The sequence below is a fragment of the Somniosus microcephalus genome, chromosome 12 (assembly GCF_052327205.1).
Source record: "Somniosus microcephalus isolate GS21.2 chromosome 12, FLI_Smic_1.0, whole genome shotgun sequence".
In the NCBI taxonomy this organism is placed as follows: domain Eukaryota; kingdom Metazoa; phylum Chordata; class Chondrichthyes; order Squaliformes; family Somniosidae; genus Somniosus; species Somniosus microcephalus.
In genome coordinates this window covers 174,322,376-174,346,130 of record NC_140998.1, presented here as the reverse complement: position 1 = coordinate 174,346,130, position 23,755 = coordinate 174,322,376, and the positions used below count along the sequence as shown (strand labels likewise).

At 48.1% G+C, this 23,755-nt stretch overlaps 1 protein-coding gene across 6 annotated transcripts in view; it reads right to left on the bottom strand.

Annotated features, from left to right (window-relative positions):
• Positions 1-6,072: 6,072 nt before the first annotated feature.
• zfyve1 (zinc finger, FYVE domain containing 1) overlaps positions 6,073-23,755 on the bottom strand; it is a 103,441-nt gene continuing 85,758 nt past the window's right edge. For all 6 annotated transcript variants that reach the window (XM_086003851.1, XM_086003854.1, XM_086003852.1 and 3 more), the window contains 3 exons: positions 16,119-16,299; positions 8,664-8,774; positions 6,073-6,946 (listed from right to left, as the gene is read on the bottom strand). In XM_086003851.1, coding sequence (XP_085859977.1) covers positions 6,714-6,946; positions 8,664-8,774; positions 16,119-16,299 — 525 coding nt within the window. In that variant the 3' untranslated portion in view covers positions 6,073-6,713. The remainder of the gene's footprint in view (positions 6,947-8,663; positions 8,775-16,118; positions 16,300-23,755) is intronic.

Here is a 23,755-nt window from a genome sequence, read left to right as displayed (position 1 = left end):
GAATGTATGCAAGAGTTTTCTATATCAGTGTGTCGAGGAAAATGCAAGAATCTATTATTGGGACATGGTAACAGGGCACTTAGAAAATTAGAATATGACTGGGCAGAGTCAACACAGATTTATGAAAGGGAAATCGTGTTTGAAAAAATGAGTTTTTTGTGGTTGTACCTAGCAGGGTGGATAAGGGGGAACCAGTGGATGTGGTGTATTTGGATTTTCAAAAAGCATTCGATAAGGTGCCACATAAGAGGCTATTACACAAGATTAGGGCTCATGGGATTGGGAGTGATATGTTGGCATAGATTGAGGATTGGTTAACGGACAGAGGACAAAGAGTAGGAATAAACCGATCATTTTCGGGTTTGCGGGCTGTAACTAGTGGGGTGCCACAAGGATTGGTGCTTGGGCCTCAGCTATTCACAATCTACATCAATGACCTAGATGAAGGGACCGAGTACAATGTTTCCAAGTTTGCTGATGATACAAAGGTAGGTGGGAAAGTAAGCTGTGAGGAGGACGCAAGGAGCCTGCAAAGGGATTTAGACAGGTTAAGTGAGTGGGTAATAAGGTGGCAGATGGAGAATAATGTGGGGAAATGTGAGGTTATTCACTTTGGTACGAAAAATAGAAAAGCAGAATATTTTACAAATGGTAAGAGACTGGGAAATGGTATTCAGAGGGACCTGGGTGTCCTTGTACATGAATCACAGAAAGTTAACATGCAGGTACAGCAAGCAATTAGGAAAGCAAATGGTATTTTAGCCTTTATTACAAAGCACTTATAGTACAAGAGTAAAGACATCTTACTGCAATTATATTAGGGCCCTGGCGAGACCACACCTGGAGTTTTGGTCTCCTTACCCAAGGAAGGCTATACCTGCCTTAGAGGGAGAGCAACGAAGGTTCACCAGACTGAGATGGGGGGATTGTCCTGTGAGGAGAGAATGAGTAGCATAGGCCTATATTCTCTAGAGTTTAGAAGAATGAGGGGTGATCTCATTGAAACGTAACATTCTTAAGGGGCTTGACAAGGCAGATGCAGGGAGGCTGGGGAGTCTAGAACCAGGGGTCACAGTCTCAGAATAAGGGGTCAGCTGAGATGAGGAGACATTTCTTTACTCAGTGGACTGTGATTCTTTGAAATTCTCTTCCCCAGAGTGGAGGCTCAGTCGTTGAGTATATTCAAGGCAAAGATCGATCGATGTCTTGATACAAAGGGAATCGAAGGATATGGGGATAATGTGGGAAAGGAGAAATGAGGTCGAAGATCAGCCATGATCTCATTGAATGGCAGAGCAGGCTCGAATGGCCTACACCTGCTCCTATTTCTTATGTTATGTTATGGAGGTGAAAGTAGGCAGTCTTGGTGATGGAGTGGATGTGTGGTCGGAAGCTCATCTCGGGATCAAATAGGACATCAAGGTTGTGAACAGGGCGGTTTACCCTCAGACAGTTACCAGGGAGAGGGATTGATTCAGGGGCTGGGGAATGGACTTTTTGCGGGATATTGGGCTGGATATTCTGATGCCTACGGGTGTGTACACATGCACAGCGCACGAGCTGAAAACCGGCATTTCCGATCTGTCAAGAGTGATTCCCCCCCCCCCGCCCCCCCCATCCCCGGAACAGAGTGATTCCTGTGGTAAACCACTGTTTGTATTCCACTGTGTACATGCCTGGACATGCCTCGGCTGACTCCTCCCACAAGTCCTAGTATAAAGGTGACTGCTCCCCAGCCCTTTGTATTTTCTGGACCGGTCGACCACTCGAGGCAGACCTTCATTCTTTTGTTAATAAAAGCCTTTAGTTACTCTCTTAACTCTCAGTCTTTTATGGGTAATTGATAGCGCATCAATTTTATTAACAAAATTTTTATAATGGAGAAGATCCTCACACCAGCATGCCTGGACTTAGATCATCGGGAGGCGGACTCATCCACCAAGTTTACTCACTGGCTTAAGTGTTTTGAAAAATTCCTGACCGCCTCCGCAGCAATCAAATCGGACGAGGACAAACTGGATGTCCTGACCTCCAAAGTGAACCACCGAGTGTACTCGGTCATCCAAGATGCGACCTCGTACGCGGACGCTATCAAGCTCCTCAAGGACCAGTACACGCGCCCAGTGAACGAAGTGTACGCCAGGCACCTTCTGGGGAGTCGTAAACAACAACCTGGGGAATCGACCGTGGAATACCTTCAGGCACTGTCTGTGCTTGGCCGGGCCTGTGGTTGTAAGGATGTAAAGGCCGCCGTGTACACAGAGGAACTTATCCGGGACGCTTTTGTAGCGGGCCACAGATCCAATTACACCCGACAGCGACTGTTGGAGCAGAGTGACCTCGACCTCAACAAGGCCTCTGAACTCGCACTATCATTGGATGCAGCCTACCGGGGCATGGATGCCTACTCCTCTGCACCGTGGACGCCGCGGGGAATGACAGCCTGGGACACGGTAGGACCGCCTCACAGCACCGTGCCACCCCAGCAACGGCCCAACTACCGCAGCAGTGTCCCAAGGCCAGACAGCAGTGCCCCAAGGCCAGAAATGCTACTTCTGTGGCCAGGCAAAACACCCCAGAGCGCGCTGCCCGGCGAAAAACGCGATCTGCTCGGGCTGCGGGAAGAAGGGACACTACGCTAACGTCTGCAGGGCCAAAGCCACCCCGAACCCCAGCAGCGCCGCGTGTGGGCCATGCGGGCCGCCATCTTGGGCCTCCCCGGCCATGTGCGAACCACCGGTACAGCAGCCATTTTGGACGCCTCCAGCCACATGGGGATCATGGACGCCGCCATCTTGGACGACAGCCGGAACGCAGCAGGCCCCCAACACCGCCTCATCTGATACCCGCAGCGACACACCGACCCCTACGCTGGCATCCGTTACACTGGACCAAGCGAGACCGCACCAGCTGGTCAGTTCCACAATGGACATTAAGGTAAATGGCCACGATACAATCTGCCTTTTTGACTCTGGGAGCACGGAGAGCTTCATCCACCCCGACACGGTGCGGCGTTGCTCTCTCCCAGTCCTGCCTGCGCACCAGCGGATTTCTATGGCCTCTGAGTCCCAGTCGGCGGACATCGGCGGCTACTGCGTGGTGACACTCGTAGTAGACGGGACCGTGTACAATCATTTTAAACTTCTGGTCCTGCCCGACCTCTGCGCTGCCGTCCTGCTGGGGTTAGATTTTCAGTGCCACCTTAAAAGTGTTACGATGGCGTACGGTGGACCCCTACCCCCACTCACAGTCCGCAGCCAGCAGCTCCCAAATTGCCCGCCGCGCACCAAGTGCAACCTCTCCACACTCAGTCCACCCCCCCCCCCCCCCCACTGTTTGCTAACCTCACCCCCGACTGTAAGCCCATCGCCACAAAGAGCAGGCGATACAGTGCCGGGGACAGGGTTTTCATTAAAACCGAAGTGGAGCGGCTCCTGAAGGAAGGGATTATTGAGGGCAGCACCAGCCCCTGGCGAGCCCAGGTTGTGGTCGTTAAGACCGGCGAGAAGCAGCGCCTGGTCATCGACTACAGCCAGACAATAAATCGCTACACCCTGCTGGACGCCTACCCACTCCCCCGCATAGCTGATATGGTCAACCAGATCGCGCAGTACCGCGTCTTCTCGACCATTGACCTGAAATCAGCGTACCACCAGCTCCCTATCCGCCCTGAGGACCGCCAGTATACTGCCTTTGAGGCAAACGGCCGCCTCTACCACTTCCTTAGGGTTCCCTTTGGCGTCACCAACAGTGTCTCCGTCTTCCAAAGGGAGATGGACCGGATGGTAGATCAAAATGCGTTGCAGGCCACTTTCCCATATCTGGACAATGTGACCATCTGCGGCCGTGACTTGCAGGACCGTGACGCAAACCTCGAAAAATTCCTCCGCACCGCCCAACTCCTGAACCTGACATATAACAAGGAGAAGTGCATATTCCGCACAAACCGCCTCGCCATCCTTGGCTGTGTTGTGGAACACGGAGTCATCGGCCCCGACCGGATGCGTCCCCTTATGGAACTCCCACTGCCCCACTGCCTCAAGGCCCTGAAGAGGTGCCTAGGGTTTTTCTCCTATTACGCCCAGTGGGTCCCCTACTATGCGGACAAGGCCCATCCGCTGATCAAGTCCACCTCTTTTCCCTTGACGGCAGAGGCCCGCTTAGCCTTCCACCGTATCAAGACATTGCCAAAGCCACCATGCACGCAGTGGACGAATCCATCCCCTTCCAGGTGGAAAGCGACGCGTCCGACTTTGCCCTGGCCGCTACCCTCAATCAGGCGGGGAGACCCGTGGCCTTCTTTTCACGAACCCTCCAAGGCCCGGAGACCAGACACTCAGCTGTTGAGAAGGAGGCCCAGGCGATTGTGGAGGCTGTGCGTCATTGGAGGCACTACCTGGCCGGAAAACGATTTACCCTGCTCACTGACCAGCGTTCAGTTGCTTTCATGTTTAACAACAAGCAGAGGGGCAAAATCAAAAACGACAAGATCTTGAGGTGGAGAATCGAACTTTCCACCTACAATTACGAGATTTTGTACCGGCCCGGGAAGCTCAATGAACCCCCGGATGCGCTATCGCGTGGCACCTGCGCCAGCACGCAGATCGATAGACTGCGGGCCCTCCACAATGACCTCTGCCACCCGGGGGTCACCAGGTTCTTCCACTTCATCAAGGCCCGCAACCTGCCTTACTCTATTGAGGAGGTCAGGACCATGACCAGGAACTGCCAAGTCTGCGCTGAGTGCAAACCGCACTTTTATAGACCAGACAGGGCCCACCTGATAAAAGCCACTCGCCCCTTCGAGCGCCTGAGCGTTGATTTTAAAGGGCCTCTCCCCTCCTCCGACCGCAATGTGTACTTCCTCAATATTATTGATGAGTACTCCCGTTTCCCGTTCGCCATCCCCTGCCCGGACATGACCAGTGCCACGGTCATTAAATGTCTGAACAACCTCTTCACCCTGTTCGGTTTCCCCAGCTATATCCATAGCGACCGGGGCTCATCGTTTATGAGCGACGAACTCCGTCAGTACCTGCTAACTAGGGGTATTGCCACAAGCAGGACCACCAGTTACAACCCCCGGGGTAACGGACAGGTGGAAAGAGAAAATGCGACAGTTTGGAAGGCCGCCCTGCTAGCCTTAAAGTCTAGGGGCCTTCCAACCTCCCGCTGGCAGGATGTGCTCCCCGATGCGCTCCACTCTATTTCGGTCACTGCTCTGCACTGCCACTAACGCCACCCCTCATGAGAAAATGTTTGTCTTCCCAAGGAAGTCCACATCGGGGACATCGCTACCGCCATGGCTGACGTCCCCAGGGCCGGTCCTACTGAGAAGGCACGTGAGGACCCATAAAACGGACCCCCTGGTCGAGAGGGTCGACCTCCTCCACACCAACCCCCAGTATGCTTACATTGCATACCCGGACGGGCGGGAGGACACAGTCTCCATAAGAGACCTTGCACCCTCGGGGGCCGCAGTAACCCACTACTCACTACCACCCCCCCCCACGATCCGATATCCAGCCCCAGCAGACAGCAGGCCTGGGCCCCGCGACCCGCTCGACATCTACGAGGACGACACGCCTGTGCCACAGCCCACGCAGGACTCGACGCCGGAAGCTCCACTACCCCTGCCGTCGCCACGCCGATCACAGCGGCAGACAAGACCTCCGGAGAGACTCCAATACACTAACTTTTAATACACTTCACCCCGCCGGACTCAATTTTAAACAAGGGGTGAATGTGGTAAACCACTGTTTGTATTCCACTGTGTACATGCCTGGACATGCCTCGGCTGACTCCTCCCACAAGTCCTAGTATAAAGGTGACTGCTCCCCAGCCCTTTGTATTTTCTGGACCGGTCGACCACTCGAGGCAGACCTTCATTCTTTTGTTAATAAAAGCCTTTAGTTACTCTCTTAACTCTCAGTCTTTTATGGGTAATTGATAGCGCATCAATTCCCCACAAGGTTGCACAGCCAGATTGGTTGTCTGATGGAGCACAGCCACTGGTGTGAAATACACGTTATTTGAATGATTGAACGGATTCACACAGCAGGGGAAACAGTGCAAAGGACAACCACCATTTTATTTACAGAAATCATTCAGGGACCATAAATTGCCATTATTTGATAAACAGAACTATACACTTGGATATGGTAATGAGTGCAGTTTGGAACCAATGGCGGCATTAACAAAAACATGATTTGATTTTAAACAATAACTGTTAAATAATGTATCTCACATTCTAAAAAATACTTGTCAGCTAGTGTCACTGGAAAAACAGCTATTGCTAAAGAAATGCAAGGTGTTTGACATTAAATCAAGTATTGTCCACATGAGCAGAACCCATTTCTTGCCATGTGAGAGTACAAGTACACTTGGCACCCGCCCATGGAACACATACATTATACACAGCCAATTCCTGGTGACAGTCAATCAACAAGATCTCAAGACATAAATCAACTCAGTTAAATTAAATAACAGCCCTCTGCAGGAAAGAAAATAGCGATGCGCCCAATTCCCTATTGTCCAGAACCTTCAAAATATACCTCAGTGGAGATTTTTTTTGAATACGCAGGGTTAAAAACGATTTGAACAATTCTATTCCACTTCTTTTTAAATGGTCATGCATATGTAATAATAAATAAAAGAATAATTCAGTTTAAGATTCAATGCAAGAGCGACATCATCCTTTCCAAGGGTGCTACTCAAAGATCGCCTGTCTTCTTGTTACAGTTCATACAGACCCGTACAGGATGGTCCCATCCACGCGAGGAGACGACTCGCCGATCCTGAGAGCATTCGTTGCAGAAACCCTGCCCGCAGGCTCGGCAGTGGTGCTTGGACATTTTGGCTGTAAACTCTTTCTGGCAATAGCAGCAGTCAGTGATCTCGTGGTCAGGCACCCAATACGATGGTCTGGCTGCATCCTTCACCAGACCTGCCAAAGACACCATCCATGGCTTTGTCAATCAGAATTAAAATGCACAGAAGCTTCATTGCTACATCCAGTGCACTTCTGGTCAGTTTCCCTCCACCAGCCCAACCTATTTTCTTGATATTCCTCCACCTGAGTCACGTCAGCATGTGCGAGCCTAGACAGCTAGAGACAGCAGGCTATTTGACTCGCACATGCAGATCTTCACCAAAGGCACAGGGATCCTGGAGTCAAGCTCATTATCATCCAGCTAAGATCAACTGGCTTAAGTTCCAGCCAGTGAAGCTGGTTTGCACCACTTGGTCCCACACTGGGCTGGGCAATCAGTGGCCTTTCTCCACCAGCCTCCTGTTAAGCAGACGCAGCACGGAGATGAGAAATCCCAGGTGATCCGCACACACATGCTCTTCAGCATGGTGCCAGCAGGCGGCTCCAATGCTTTCAGAAATGACCATCATATTGGAAGATCACTTTATAAACAATATGGGTTTCTCACCATGCAGCGGGCTCAGGTAGAGAGATGTTCATAATGCACCAGAAGACATTCTCCTACACCTTGAACCTCCACCCTCCAGGGATTATGACCAATATTATGCGCACAGCTCCAAAGCTTCTAGGCGATGTATACATTATTTGCATTTTAAAAAACACAAAAATGCTTGATGTTTAATAACTGCCAGCAGTGATCGAGTGCACGGCCAATTAGATTGCAAACTCTTTGGGTAATACAGACCACATGAAGTTATAGAAGTGTTGGCAACAAAGCCCGATTGGAAAAGTCTGCGTGACAGGACTTATTAATTTCGAGAAGTCAAGTCCTTCCAGCCTCCCACAAACTGGTGAATACTGCTGGAACATTTCATGACACAAAAAAAGTGATTCATGGCGGAGTTCTCAAATCTCCTCAATCCTGTAACTTTCTCTCAGATCACAACTGCCATCTACTGGCAGTTGTAGGACTGAAGTAACTTACAAAGATAGAGTGTGTGAAATCATCAAAAGATTTAAAAATAAAGGAGAATTTTAAATTTGAGGCATTTGGGGGCCAATGCGAGGACAGGTGATGGTGGGGGACAGGATACGGTGTTTTGGATGAGCTGAAGTTTAGAGGGTGGGGGAATGGGAGGCTGGCCAGGAGCGTAATCAAGTCTTATGACAGAGACATGGATTAGGACAAGACAGCCAGATTCTGCTTCATCGGTACATATCCACTCGCCACTGTCTTTGTTTCCAATAGGGATCTCGCAACTGGAAAGGAATATTAGACACTCTGTTTTTGTCGTGTCATTATTTGCTGGCAGCATCCACTGATTGTTGGAGCACCAGTGGACAGTGTGTGTGCAGAAGATGCTCAGATGGCAATGCTCAGTCCCAGGCTCCTGAAGCTGTGATTGGTGGCTTGGCTAACACGCTCTTGTGGCACATAATGGAAATGCTTGACTGCTAGTAAGGAATAGACAAATCTGCCATCAAAGTCACCAGGACACTCTATTCAGTTAAATTGGTCAGTGTTACTTTCCATTAATAAATGCAATAAGGATGGTATGATTTGTTTTTTTACATTGTCTTTTGCTAGCTCAAGTAACTGTGCCATGTCCAGAGTAGAGCACAGAATTCAAAACAGCAGATAAGGAAACCGAAGTGAAATCTGCTTTAGAATGCCACAGCAGAAAGCGATACCTGCCCTTGAAATACTTTCCCCGCTTTCTAAACCTCTTACCTAATGGAAAATCTATCGCCGTAGCCACTGCTCCAAAGGTGTTCTGCACAGCTTCCCCAACTCTCCGTGCTATTATTGTACTGCCTTCATCGCCATCGTCATCTACAACTTCTTCAAATAGTGTTCAAATCAAAACATGGTCAGAATCAAAGTTAAATATATAAACATATTAAATCTTTCAATTGTGCTGTACAATGCAGGCTCCGCCACAGGGGAGGGAGAGGAAGGGTGAGCAATGCTGGGTCAAAGAGGGGTTAGTGATTGAAAGAGTGGTTTGGGAATAGGTGAAGAGTTTTGGGACTTGACTTTGATGCAATATTTGCACCTCAACGGGAACGGGACCAATATCCTCGTGGGAGGGTTTGCTAGTGCTGTTGGGGAGGGTTTAAACTAGCTTGGCAGGGGGATGGGAACCTAAGTATAGAGTCAATAGGGAGGGAAGAAAAACTGGAATTGGAAAACAAAAACGTAGAAAGTAAATTGGAAGGACAGAGGAATCAAAGGCTAGATAGTAGTCAACAAGGAGGTTTGCCTGTACTAAATGGTATATACTTCAATGCAAAGAGTATAGCGAACAAGGCAAATGAACTGAGGGCACATGTAGATACTTGGGACTATGATATAGCTATTACAGAGACGTGGCTGAAAGAGGGACAGGTATGGCAGCTCAACATTCCTGGTTACAGGATTTTCAGCCATGGTAAAAAGGGAGGGGGGGTTCGTGGTATCGATTAAAGAAACTATTACAGCTGTGAGGAAGGATGATATGTTGGAGGGATCATCAAACGAGGCCATATGGGTCAAATTGAAAAACAAAAAAGGGGCAATCACACTGCTGGGAGTGTACTATAGCCCCCCAAACAGTGAGAGGGAGATAGAAGAGCAAATATGTAGACAAATTTCTGAGAAGTGCAAAAACTATAGGGCAGTAATAATAGGGGATTTCAACTACCCCAATATTAACTGGGATAAAATTCGTTTGAAGGGTATAGAGGGTGCAGAATTCCTAAAATGCATCCAGGAGAACTTTTTTAGCCAGTATGTAGCAAGCCCAAGAGAGGGGGCGGTTCTGGACTTAGTTTTAGGGAATGAAGCTGGGCAGGTAGAAGGCGTATCAGTGGGGGAGCATTTTGGTGCTAGTGACCATAGTTCTGTTAGATTTAAGGTAGTTATGGAAAAGGACAAGGATGGACCAGAAATAAAAATTCTAAATTGGGGAAAAGCAAATTTTGCTAAGCTCAGAGGGGATTTAGCCATAGTGGACTGGAAACATCTACTTGAAGGTAAATCAGTGTCAGAGCAGTGGGAGGCATTCAAGGAGATCTGGAGGGTTCAGACCAAATATGTGCCCTTAAAGAAAAAAGGTGGGACTAACAAATCTAGAGCCCCCTGGATGTCTAGGGACATACAGGGTAAGATAAAGAAAAAAAGGGAGGCGTATGACAGATACGGAGGGCTAAATACTCCAGAATCTTTAGATGAGTACAGAAAGTGCAGGGGTGCAATTAAAAAGGATATTAGGAAAGCAAAAAGAGACCATGAAAAATTCTTGGCAAGTAAAATCAAGGAAAACCCAAAGATGTTTTATAAATATATTAAGAGTAAGAGGATAACTAAAGAAAGGGTAGGACCTATTAGAGATCATGAGGGTAATCTGTGTGTGGAGGCGGGAGACCTCGGTAGGATTCTTAATGAATGCTTTGCGTCTGTTTTCACAAAGGAGAGGGGCGAAGCAGGGGGGAGGAGTGTGAAATATTAGATGAAATAAACAGTGAGAGAGGAAGTATTAAGGGGTTTAGCAGCTTTAAAAGTGGATAAATCTCCAGGCCCAGATGAAATGTATCCCAGGCTGTCAATCTTCTCTGGCTTCAGGTGTGCTGCCAGAGGACTGCTAATGTGGTACCCTTGTTTAAAAAAGGAGAAAAGGATAGACCAAGTAATTACAGGCCAGTCAGCCTAACCTCGGTGGTGCGAAAATTATTGGAAAGAATTCTGAAGGACAGGATAAATCTTCATTTAGAAAGACACTCCATGTGGGAAGTCAGGGACGCTGCCAGTGTCCCTGACGACCATGTGTGCGGGAAATGCATCCAGCTGCAGCTACTTGTAGACCGCATTGCGGCGCTCGAGCTGCGGGTGGATGAGTTTTGGAGCATGCGCGATGCTGAGAGGGTCGTGGATAGCACGTTTAGCGAGTTGTTCACGCCGCAGAGTAGGGCTGCACAGGCAGAAAGAAATTGGGTGACCATCAGGTGGAGCAACAGAGGCAGGCAGGAAGTGCAGGGAACCCCTGCAGACATCCCCCTTTCAAACAGGTATACCAAGTTGGATACTGTTGAGGGGGGATGACTCACCAGGGGAAGGCAGCAGCAGCCAGCTTCCTGGCACCAGGGACGCTTCTGCTGCTCAGAAAGGGAGGAAAAAGAGTGGGAGAGCAATAGTGGTAGGGGATTCTATCGTAAGGGGAAGAGATAGGCGTTTCTGTGGCCGCAAACGTGACTCCAGGATGGTTTGTTGCCTCCCTGGGGCCAGGGTCATGGATGTCACTGAGCGGCTACAGGGCATTCTTAAGGGGGAGGGTGAGCAGGCAGAGGTCGTGGTCCACATTGGGACCAACGACATAGGAAGGAAGGGGGATGAGGTCCTGCATCAAGAATTTAGGGAGCTAGGTAACAGATTAAAGAGCAGGACCTCGAAGGTTGTAATCTCTGGATTACTCCCAGTGCCACGTGCTAGTGAGTATAGGAATAGGAGGATAGAGCAGATGAATGCGTGGCTAAAGAGTTGGTGTAGGGGGGAGGGTTTTACTTTCCTGGATCACTGGGCCTGCTTCTGGGAAAGGTGGGACTTGTACAAGTCGGACGGGTTGCACCTGAACCAGAGCGGGACAAATATCCTTGCGGGGAGGTTTGCTAGCACTGTTGGGGGGGGGGATTTAAACTAACTTGGCAGGGGGATGGGATACAGAGGGGAGCTGAAATAGGGGGTGATGTGCTGCCAATTATAGAGAAAAAAAGTCATCAGCTTGGTAGACAGGGCAAATATATAAGGGCAAGGCTGGATGGCATCTATTTTAATGCAAGGAGTCTTGCAAATAAGGTGGATGAACTGAAGGTGTTGATAAACACATGGGAGTATGATATTGTTGCTATCACGGAGACATGGTTGAGGGAGGGGCAAGACTGGCAGCTCAATATTCCGGGGTACAGAATCTTCAGGCGAGACAGAGGGGGAGGTATAAGAGGAGGGGGGTGTCGCAATATTAATTAAGGAGTCAATTACTGCAGTAAGGAGGGATGATATATTAGCAGGTTCCTCTAATGAGGCCATATGGGTGGAGCTTAAAAACAAAAAGGGGGCAAGCACTTTGCTGGGAGTGTACTATAGGCCTCCAAACAGTCAGGGGGCGATAGAGGAACAGATATGTAGGCAAATCTCAGAGAAATGTGCAAATAATAGGGTAATAATAATGGGGGATTTCAACTTCCCCAATATTAACTGGGATAGTCAGAGTGTGAAAGGCTCAGAGGGTGTAGAATTCTTAAAGTGCATCCAGGAGAGCTTTTTGAGCCAGCATGTAGAAAGTCCTACAAGAGAGGGGGCGGTACTGGACCTAATTCTAGGGAATGTGGCCGGCCAAGTGGAAAAAGTGCTAGGAGGTGAGCACTTTGGTGACAGTGACCATAATATGGTGAGATTTAAGGTGGTCATGGAAAAGGACAGGGATGGGCCGGAAATAAAGGTTCTAAATTGGGGGAAGGCCGATTTTAATAGGATAAGGCAGGATCTGGCCAAAATGGACTGGGATCAGCTACTTGAAGGAAAATCCGCATCGGAGCAATGGGAGGCTTTCAGAAGGGAGATTGAGATCATACAATGGCAACATGTTCCCGTAAAGGTCAAGGGTGGTTCCAAAAACCACAGGGAACCTTGGATGTCAGGGGATATACGAGAATGGATTAGGAAAAAAAGGAGGGCTTTTGGTAGATACAAAAGGCTAAAGACGGAGGAAGCCCTAGAGGAGTACAAAAAGTGCAGGGGGATACTTAAAAAAGTTAGGAGATCAAGGAGGGGCCATGAAATAACACTGGCGAGCAAAATAAAAGGAAAATCCGAAGATGTTTTATAAGTATATTAAGGGTAAGAGGATAACTAGGGAAAAAATAGGGCCCATTAGGGACAAAAGTGGCAATGTGTGTGTGGAGCCGGAAGATGTAGGAGGGGTTCTAAATGAATTTTTTGCATCTGTTTTCACTATGGAGAAGGACGATGTAGACATAGAAATAGGGCGGGGGGGACTGTGATATGCTCGAACATATTAACATCGAGAGGGAGGAGGTATTGGCGGTTTTAGCTGGCCTAAAAATGGATAAATCCCCAGGCCCGGACAAAATGTATCCCAGGCTGCTGTGTGAGGCAAAGGAAGAGATTGCGGGGGCTCTAACACATATATTCAGGACCTCTCTGGCCACAGGGGATGTGCCAGAGGACTGGAGAACCGCTAATGTAGTACCATTATTCAAGAAGGGAAGTAGGGAAAAACCGGGGAACTACAGGCCAGTGAGCCTAACATCAGTGGTAGGAAAATTATTGGAGAGGCAAGGATTAATCAGGGATAGTCAACATGGCTTGGTCAAGGGAAGATCATGTCTGACTAATTTGATTGAATTTTTTGAGGGGGTGACTAGGTGTGTGGATGAGGGTAACGCAGTGGATGAGCGTAACGCAGTGGATGTGGTATACATGGATTTCAGTAAGGCCTTCGATAAAGTCCCGCACAGGAGACTGGTCAAGAAGGTAAGAGCCCATGGAATCCAGGGTGCCTTGGCACATTGGATACAAAACTGGCTTAGTGGCAGAAGGCAGAGGGTGATGGTCGAAGGTTGTTTTTGTGACTGGAAGCCTGTGGCCAGTGGGGTACCACAGGGATCGGTGCTGGGTCCCTTGCTGTTTGTGGTCTACATTAATGACTTGGATATGAATGTAAAGGGTATGATCAGTAAGTTCGCGGATGATACAAAAATTGGTAGGGTGGTAAATAGTGAGGAGGGTAGCCTCAGTCTGCAGGACGATATAGATGGGTTGGTCAGATGGACGGAACAGTGGCAAATGGAATTTAACCCGGAAAAGTGCGAGGTGATGCACTTTGGGGGGACTAACAAGGCAAGGGAATACACAATGAATGGAAAGACCCTAGGCAAGACGGAGGGGCAGAGGGATCTGGGTGTGCAAGTACACAGATCCCTGAAGGCGGCGGAACAGGTGGCTAAGGTGGTAAAAAAGGCATATGGGATACTTGCCTTCATTAGCCGAGGCATAGAATATAAGAGCAAGGAGGTTATGATGGAGCTGTATAAAACACTGGTTAGGCCACAGCTGGAATACTGTGTGCAGTTCTGGTCGCCACACTACAGGAAGGATGTGAACGCTTTGGAGAGGGTGCAGAGGAGATTCACCAGGATGTTACCAGGGCTGGAGCGCTTCAGCTATGGAGAGAGACTGGGCAGATTGGGTTTGTTTTCCTTGGAGCAGAGGAGGCTGAGGGGGGACATGATTGAGGTGTACAAAATTATGAGGGGCATAGATAGGATGGATACTGAGGAGCTTTTTCCCTTAGTAGAAGGGTCAATAACTAGGGGGCATAGATTCAAGGTAAAGGGCGGGAGGTTTAGAGGGGATTTGAGAAAGAACTTTTTCACCCAGAGGGTGGTTGGAGTCTGGAACTCACTGCCTGAAAGGGTTGTGGAGGCAGGAACCCTCACAACATTTAAGAAGCATTTGGATGAGCACTTGAAATGCCATAGCACACAAGGCTACGGACCAAATGCTGGAATATGGGATTAGATTAGACAGGGCTTGATGGCCGGCGCGGACACGATGGGCCGAAGGGCCTCTATCCGTGCTGTATAACTCTATGACACGGATTAATCAAGGATAGTCAGCACGGATTTGTTAAGGGAAGGTCGTGACTGACAAACTTGATTGAATTTTGAGGTGGTAACAAGGAGGGTAGATGAGGGTAGTGCGTTTGATGTAGTGTATATGGACTTTAGCAAGGCTTTTGATAAGGTTCCACACGGCAGACTGGTCACAAAGTTAAAAGCCCATGGAATCCAGGGCAAAGTGTCAAGTTGGATTCAAAACTGGCTCGGAGACAGGAAGCAGAGGGTAATGGTTGATGGGTGTTTTTGTGGCTGGAAGGCTGTTTCCAGTGGGGTTCCACAGGGCTCAGTACTGGGTCCCTTGCTTTTTGTGGTATATATCAAATGATCTAAACTTGAATCTAGGGGGTATACTAAAATCGGCTGTGTGGCTGATACTGAAGGAAGCTGTAGACTGCAGGAAGATATCAATAAATTGGTCAGAACAATGGCAAATGGGATTCAATCCGGAGAAGTGTGAGGTAATGCATTTGGGGAGGGCTAACAAGGAAAGGGAATACACATTAAATGGTAGGACACTGAGTAGTGTAGAGGAACAAAGAGACCTTGGAGTGCATGTCCACAGATCCCTGAAGGTAGCAGGCCAGGTAGATAAGGTGGTTAAGGCGGCATACGGAATGCTTGCCTTCATTAGCCATGGCACAGAATACAAGGGCAGCGGGGTTATGCTTCAACTGTATAAAACACTAGTTAGGCCTCAGCTAGAGTACTGTGTGCAGTTCTGGTCACCACATTACAGGAAAGATGTGATTGCACTAGAGAGGGTACAGAGGAGATTTACAAGGATGTTGCCGGGAGTAGAGAATCTTAGTTATGAGGAAAGACTGGATAGGCTGGGTCAGTTTTCCTTGGAACAGAGGAAGCTGAGGGGAGACCTTATTGAGGTGTATATAATTATGAGGGGCATAAAGTGAATAGAAAGGACCTATTTCCCTTAGCAGAGGGGTCAAAAGCCAGGGGGCACAGATTTAAAGTAACTGGGGGAAGGTTTAGAGGGGATTTGAGGGGAAATTTCTTCACCCAGAGGGTTGTGGGGGTCTGGAACTCACTGCCTGAAAGAGTGGTAGAGACAGGAACCCTAACTACATTTAAAAAGTACTTGGATGTGCACTTGGGATGCTGTAATCTGTAGGGCTACGGACCAAGAGCTGGGAAGTGGGATTAGGCTGGATAGCTTTTTGTTGGCCGGCGCAGACACGATGGGCTGAAATGGCCTCCTTCCATGCTGTAACTTTCTATGATTCAATACAAAGGCCTCCAACTGAAAACATGATATAGGCGTTGGACAGTAAAACAAAAAAGCAAAGTAACCAACATATTTAAAAAAAGGCCAATCTCCACTTAGCAACTGCCTCTCCTAATCGTTAGCATCCAAAATCTCATCACGAAGGTCAGCGCAGTTTGGCCAGGTACAAACAGCTGATTCAAACTGTTTGAAGTCTCAACTTTGCCCGAAATCAGCTGAGATTTTTAAATAAATACAACTTGGAGTTACCCGCTGATTATTGATTACCTGTTCTGATTATTGCACCTTCATGGCACGCATCACACACACGGACAGGGATGGAACCCCAGCCACGTTCGGGAACAGGCTTGGATTTCGACGAGCAACCGTCACAGAAGCCTTCGCCACAGGCTCGACAGTGGTGCTTCGCTTCCTGCTCTTCAAAGGGTTTATTGCACTTATGACAGTTCTATGGAATAAATGTAACATCCATTAAAACTCTGTCCACTACTAGAGGGGCTTGTATTTGTCGTGTACTGCATGTTGCAACTTCCTTCACACCATGCCAGCTTCTTCACACTAGCAGCAGTCTGACCCTGCGCCTGGGAGACTGCAGTAGCATATCTGTCCTTAAAATCAATTCGGCAGAATTTGGAGGTTTGTACTTTAATAGTTAGCATCTGAAATATACCAAACAGATGACCAATGAGGACAGTTGCCATGCTTTGAATGGAGAGCATCCTCCAAACACCATGAGGACAGAGCCCAGCCTACCAACAGGGACACTGATGCAAGTGATCGACATTTAACATCAATCCAGTCTCACGTCTCCTCCTTGTGCCACACAGAAACTGAACGCCTCTCAACTGCCGTCAACAGGACAAAAAGATCGAGGGGACAATGACAGGAAGGCATGAAGGAGCTGCTCCAGATAGCAAGACCCATCATCTCCGATTTTCATGGTGAACCAAGGCTGGGTTAAAGACATCAACAACTAGCAGGTGCAGAGTCAGAGTTATAATGGCCCAGTAATTCGGGTCCAAATGCGTGAGTATGGTCTGGGTACTCACGCATCTGGCCGGATGAAATGCCGGCGTTCAGGAAACACCGTGCATGCGGAGAACGCCGGCATTTCCGGTCCTCTGAACGAAGGGGTTCAGAGGCACAGCGCGTGCGACTGCACAGGCAGCGCGTGCGCAGTGAACTTCGTCGATTTCATTCATGGATTCAGTGAGGGTAAGTCCTTACAAGTTACACTTGAAAAAAGCATGTGTAAAGTTGTTCCAAGGCTGCGGAGGAAGATATATTTTATCGTGGAGCTTCTGAAAGGCAGTATTTTTGTTTGGGAAAGTGAGGAAAGTTATTTTAAGAAATGCTGAGGTTAGTTTTAAAGTTAAAATATTTTTTTTTTTTTTTTTTTTTTTAAAAACGGGTTTTTAGTACGGTAGGTAGAAGGAGCAATTGTGGCTGTGTGAATTGAATGTGAGAATGCGTGTTCTAAAATGAGTAATGTAACATTTCCAACACTTTTAAGAAAGAAACTTTTCATCAGTAATAAGTAATTATGTATGTATGTCCGCATATATTCCTTTACGTATATGTATGTATGTTTTATATTCCTTTACTTATGTGTATGAATGTATGTTTTTAATTATGATTTTCCAATAAGTTACTTTCTCTGAAAGTCATAATTAAATACATACATTCATACACATAAGTAAAGGAATATATACATACATGCAAAGGAATACATACAGGCATACATACATAATTACTTAAAAGAATATATTACTGATGAAAAGTTTCTTTCTTAAAAATGTTGGAGTCATTTTCACATTTAATAAACACAGCAAATTCAATTCACATAGCTACAATTGATCCTTCTACCTACAGTACTGAAAACCCGTTTTAAAAAACAAAAATAAACTTTAAAACTTACCTCAGCATTTCTTAAAATACCTTTCCTCCCTTTCCCAAACAACCGCAGCCTCTGGAGCAACTGTACTCATGCTTTTTTCATGTTTAAGTTGTAAGGACTTGACCTCACTGAAAGCATGAATGAAAGCGGCGAATTTTACTGCGCACGCGCTGCCTGTACAGTCGCACGCGTTCTGCCTCTGAACCCCTTCGTTCAGAGGACAGGAAATGCCGTTTTCCCCGCATGCGCTGTGCATGCTGAAAACCGGCATTTCCTCCGGACAGACGCGTAAGTACCCCGACCGTACTCGCGTGTTTGGAAGGGAATTACTGGGCCAACATTTTACATGTCAATAAAATGAAAAATTTAACAATTGCACGATTTTCCCCCTCGCATCTGCGACTGAGGGTCCAAGGAGGTGCATTGCGCAACAGGTCATCGTCATACGTATCCTCACACTGTTCCCTTTCGGGAACTGTATGAAGTGGTGGAAGGATTTCTGGCCACGTTAACACTCCTTCCGTGACCATAACCATCTTCATACCAGCCATTAGGGTGGTTAGTCCTATGGCGTGAGGGTTTTACGGGCTCCCACAACCCATCTGATTTGGGGGGGGGGGGGGGGGCCCACACACACCCGCGGACGCAAGTATCCCGCTGGATGTCCACCCAGAATTTATAGTTGGAGCTCCGACTCCACTTGCCGGGACTGTCTGGAGCGGGGTTCGAAACCCTACTCCTTCTGGCCCAGCAGCGGGGATGCTTACCGCTACGCAAAAGGCCCACTCCGTGCAAAAGGTGACACCCATACGTTTCCTGCGCCTTTTCCCTCCCCGTGACTGGAGCCCTATGCTGCCACTTGAAAGACCAAGCTATCATCTGTCCTTTTTGCGGTGCCTTTGACTTCTCATTACCAATGATGAGCAGGCGCTGCGCCTCCACCTCGTTGAGGAGATTGCTGAGGTCATCATCAGTTCAATTGTGGGTTCTTTTAATGCCGTGAATTGTGCTCATTCCAGCCATTTCACGTTGCTAATCGGATTGGGCCTTTGGCGTAGCGGTAGGATCCCCGCCGCTGGGCCAGACGGGGTAGGGTTTCGAACCCCGCTCCAGACAGTCCCGGTAAGTGGAGTCGGAGCTCCGGCTCCAAATTCTGGGTTGACATCCAGTGGGATATTTGCGTCCGTGGGTGTGGGTGGCCCCCCCTCCTTGTATAGCTTGTGGGAGCCCGTAAAACCCTCCCACCATAGGACTAACCACCCTAATGGCTGATTCAAAGATGGTTACGGTCACGGAATGAGTGTTAATCACGGCCATAAATCCTTCCACCACTTCATACAGTTCCCCAAAGGGAACAGTGTGAAGACACGTATGACGACGACATTGGTAAATAAATAAATGGAATAAAATTTTTTTTTAGGGCTTTTAAAAGTCTTTAAATTGCTTTAATTCGGTTTAAAACTACTTCAGATTCTTCAAAATAATGTAAACGTTTTTAAAAGTTTATAAAAGTTACCAAAAGCTTCATAAAAATACCAAAAACCTATTTAAAATGCTGCTTTGCATGTAAAAATGCTTAGCAGCTTGTGAGAAACATTGGGGGCGTGTCCTATTAAACTGAGACCTCAAGGGGCGTGTCTCACTTGCACAGCGCGCTCCAGGCTTCGCGCTGGCTGCACTCCTGGGCGGCGTGACGTCAGACGCTGCCCAGGATTCTTCTTTTTCAAAGACGAATTCCAGGCGTCCCTGGAGGTGAAATGTCAGCGCGTCGGGTAAGTGCATATACGGGGCTTGCACGCGCGGCAAGCCACCGACCCGAATTACTGGGCCCTTGGCACAGAAGGAGGCCATTCAGCCCATCGAGTCTGTGCCAGCTCTCTGTAGAGCAATCCAGTCAGTCCCATTCCCCCGCTCTATCCCCGTAGCCCTGCAAGTTTATTTCCCTCAAGTGTCTATCCAGTCTCCCCTTGAAAACATTGAGTGTCTCCGCTTCCACCACTTCCGTCGGCAGCGAGTTCCAGGTCCTCACCACTCGCTGCGTAAAAAAGTTTTTCCTCACATCCCTCCTGTATCGCTTGCCCAAAACCTTAAATCTGTGCCCTCTAGTCCTTGTACCATCAACTAGTGGGAACAGCCTTTTCCCGTCTAGCCTATCCAAACCCGTCATAATCTTGTACACCTCTATCAAATCATCCCTCAACCTCCTTTGCTCCAATGAAAACAAATCCAGCTTCTCCAACCTGTCCTGGTAGCTAAGATCCCCCATCCCCAGAACCATTCTGGTAAATCTCCTCTGCACCCTCAAGGGCCTTCACATCCTTCCTAAAGTGTGGTGACCAGAACTGGATGCAATACTCCAGTTGTGGCCTAACCAGCGCTTTATAAAGTTTCAGCATAACTTCTCTACTTTTGTACTCAGTACCTCTATTTATGAAACCCAATATCCTATATGCTTTGCTAACCACTCCCTCAATATGTCCTGCCACTTGTCTGCCCATTCTGCTAGCCTTTCTATGACCTGTTGCAGTTGATTGATATCATCCTCACTGTTTGCCACAACCCCAACTTTGGTGTTATTGGCAAATTTAGAAATTCTACTCTCTATTCCAATATCCAGGTCATTTATATATGTCAAAAAAAGCAGTGGTCCCAGCACTGACCCTTGGGGAACACCACTGTCTACCATCCACAAGTCTGAAAAACAGCCATTTACCACAACTCCGTTTTCTGTTCTTAAGCCAATTCCTTATCCAAGCTGCCACTGACCCACCTATTCCATGAACATCAATTTTGTTAACCAGCCTTTTATGTGGTACTTTGTCAAACGCCTTCCAAAAATCCATGTAGACAACATCCATTGCATTCCCTTCATCAATCCTCCGTTACTTCATCAAAAAATTCAATTAGATTAGTCAAACACAATCCGCCTTTTACAAATCCGTGTTGGCTCTCCTTAATTAGCTTAAACCTCTCCAAGTGCCCGTTAATTTTTTCCTTGATTATTGTTTCTAAAACTTTACCCACCACTGATGTTAAATTGACCAGCCTGGAGTTACTAGGATTGTCCTTACACCCATTCTTGAACAATGGTATCACATTTGCCACTTTCCAATCCTGAGGCACCTTCCCCGCATCAAGGGAAGATTGGAAAATTATGGCAAGCCCTTCCGCTATCTCCTCCCCCAATTCCCTTAGCAAACTGGGATGCAAGCCATCTGGACCAGGCAATTTATCCACTCTAAGCATACCCAGCCTTTCGAGTACATCCAGTCTATCAATTTTCGTCCCTTCCATTGCTTCTACCTTTTCCACTGACTGATCTTTTGTCAGCATCACATCCTTAATAAACACCGATACAAAGTACTCATTGAGTATTCTAGCCTTGCCCTGTGCCTCTAAGCATATACCCAGAGCAGAGCGCACACACAGCTGGTAGTTCCAGTATCCGAGGGTGATGTGATGGTGTTGGTGAAGAACACACACAGCTGGTAGTTCCAGTATCAGAGGTTGATGTGATGGTGTTGGTGAAGAACACACACAGCTGGTAGTTCCAGTATCAGAGGTTGATGTGACGGTGTTGGTGAAGAGCACACACAGCTGGTAGTTCCAGTATCAGAGGGTGATGTGACGGTGTTGGTGAAGAACACACACAGCTGGTAGTTCCAGTATCCGAGGGTGATGTGACGGTGTTGGTGAAGAACACACACAGCTGGTAGTTCCAGTATCTGAGGGTGATGTGACGGTGTTGGTGAAGAACACACACAGCTGGTAGTTCCAGTATCAGAGGGTGATGTGACGGTGTTGGTGAAGAACACACACAGCTGGTAGTTCCAGTATCCGAGGGTGATGTGACGGTGTTGGTGAAGAACACACACAGCTGGTAGTTCCAGTATCAGAGGGTGATGTGATGGTGTTGGTGAAGAACACACACAGCTGGTAGTTCCAGTATCAGAGGGTGATGTGACGGTGTTGGTGAAGAACACACACAGCTGGTAGTTCCAGTATCCGAGGGTGATGTGACGGTGTTGGTGAAGAACACACACAGCTGGTAGTTCCAGTATCTGAGGGTGATGTGACGGTGTTGGTGAAGAACACACACAGCTGGTAGTTCCAGTATCAGAGGGTGATGTGACGGTGTTGGTGAAGAACACACAGCTGGTAGTTCCAGTATCAGAGGGTGATGTGACGGTGTTGGTGAAGAACACACACAGCTGGTAGTTCCAGTATCAGAGGGTGATGTGACGGTGTTGGTGAAGAACACACACAGCTGGTAGTTCCAGTATCAGAGGGTGATGTGACGGTGTTGGTGAAGAACACACACAGCTGGTAGTTCCAGTATCAGGGGGTGATGTGACGGTGTTGGTGAAGAACACACACAGCTGGTAGTTCCAGTATCAGGGGGTGATGTGACGGTGTTGGTGAAGAGCACACACAGCTGGTAGTTCCAGTATCAGGGGTTGATGTGACGGTGTTGGTGAAGAACACACACAGCTGGTAGTTCCAGTATCAGGGGGTGATGTGACGGTGTTGGTGAAGAACACACACAGCTGGTAGTTCCAGTATCAGGGGGTGATGTGACGGTGTTGGTGAAGAACACACACAGCTGGTAGTTCCAGTATCAGAGGGTGATGTGACGGTGTTGGTGAAGAACACACACAGCTGGTAGTTCCAGTATCAGAGTGTGATGTGACGGTGTTGGTGAAGAACACACACAGCTGGTAGTTCCAGTATCAGAGGGTGATGTGACGGTGTTGGTGAAGAGCACACACAGCTGGTAGTTCCAGTATCAGGGGGTGATGTGACGGTGTTGGTGAAGAACACACACAGCTGGTAGTTCCAGTATCAGAGGGTGATGTGACGGTGTTGGTGAAGAACACACACAGCTGGTAGTTCCAGTATCCGAGGGTGATGTGACGGTGTTGGTGAAGAACACACACAGCTGGTAGTTCCAGTATCAGGGGTTGATGTGACGGTGTTGGTGAAGAACACACACAGCTGGTAGTTCCAGTATCAGAGGGTGATGTGACGGTGTTGGTGAAGAACACACACAGCTGGTAGTTCCAGTATCAGAGGGTGATGTGACGGTGTTGGTGAAGAACACACACAGCTGGTAGTTCCAGTATCAGAGGGTGATGTGACGGTGTTGGTGAAGAACACACACAGCTGGTAGTTCCAGTATCAGAGGGTGATGTGACGGTGTTGGTGAAGAGCACACACAGCTGGTAGTTCCAGTATCAGGGGGTGATGTGACGGTGTTGGTGAAGAACACACACAGCTGGTAGTTCCAGTATCAGAGGGTGATGTGACGGTGTTGGTGAAGAACACACACAGCTGGTAGTTCCAGTATCAGAGGGTGATGTGACGGTGTTGGTGAAGAACACACACAGCTGGTAGTTCCAGTATCAGAGGGTGATGTGACGGTGTTGGTGAAGAGCACACACAGCTGGTAGTTCCAGTATCCGAGGGTGATGTGACGGTGTTGGTGAAGAACACACACAGCTGGTAGTTCCAGTATCAGAGGGTGATGTGACGGTGTTGGTGAAGAGCACACACAGCTGGTAGTTCCAGTATCCGAGGGTGATGTGACGGTGTTGGTGAAGAACACACACAGCTGGTAGTTCCAGTATCAGAGGGTGATGTGACGGTGTTGGTGAAGAACACACACAGCTGGTAGTTCCAGTATCAGAGGGTGATGTGACGGTGTTGGTGAAGAACACACACAGCTGGTAGTTCCAGTATCAGAGGGTGATGTGACGGTGTTGGTGAAGAACACACACAGCTGGTAGTTCCAGTATCAGAGGGTGATGTGACGGTGTTGGTGAAGAACACACACAGCTGGTAGTTCCAGTATCCGAGGTTGATGTGACGGTGTTGGTGAAGAACACACACAGCTGGTAGTTCCAGTATCCGAGGTTGATGTGACGGTGTTGGTGAAGAACACACACAGCTGGTAGTTCCAGTATCAGAGGGTGATGTGACGGTGTTGGTGAAGAACACACACAGCTGG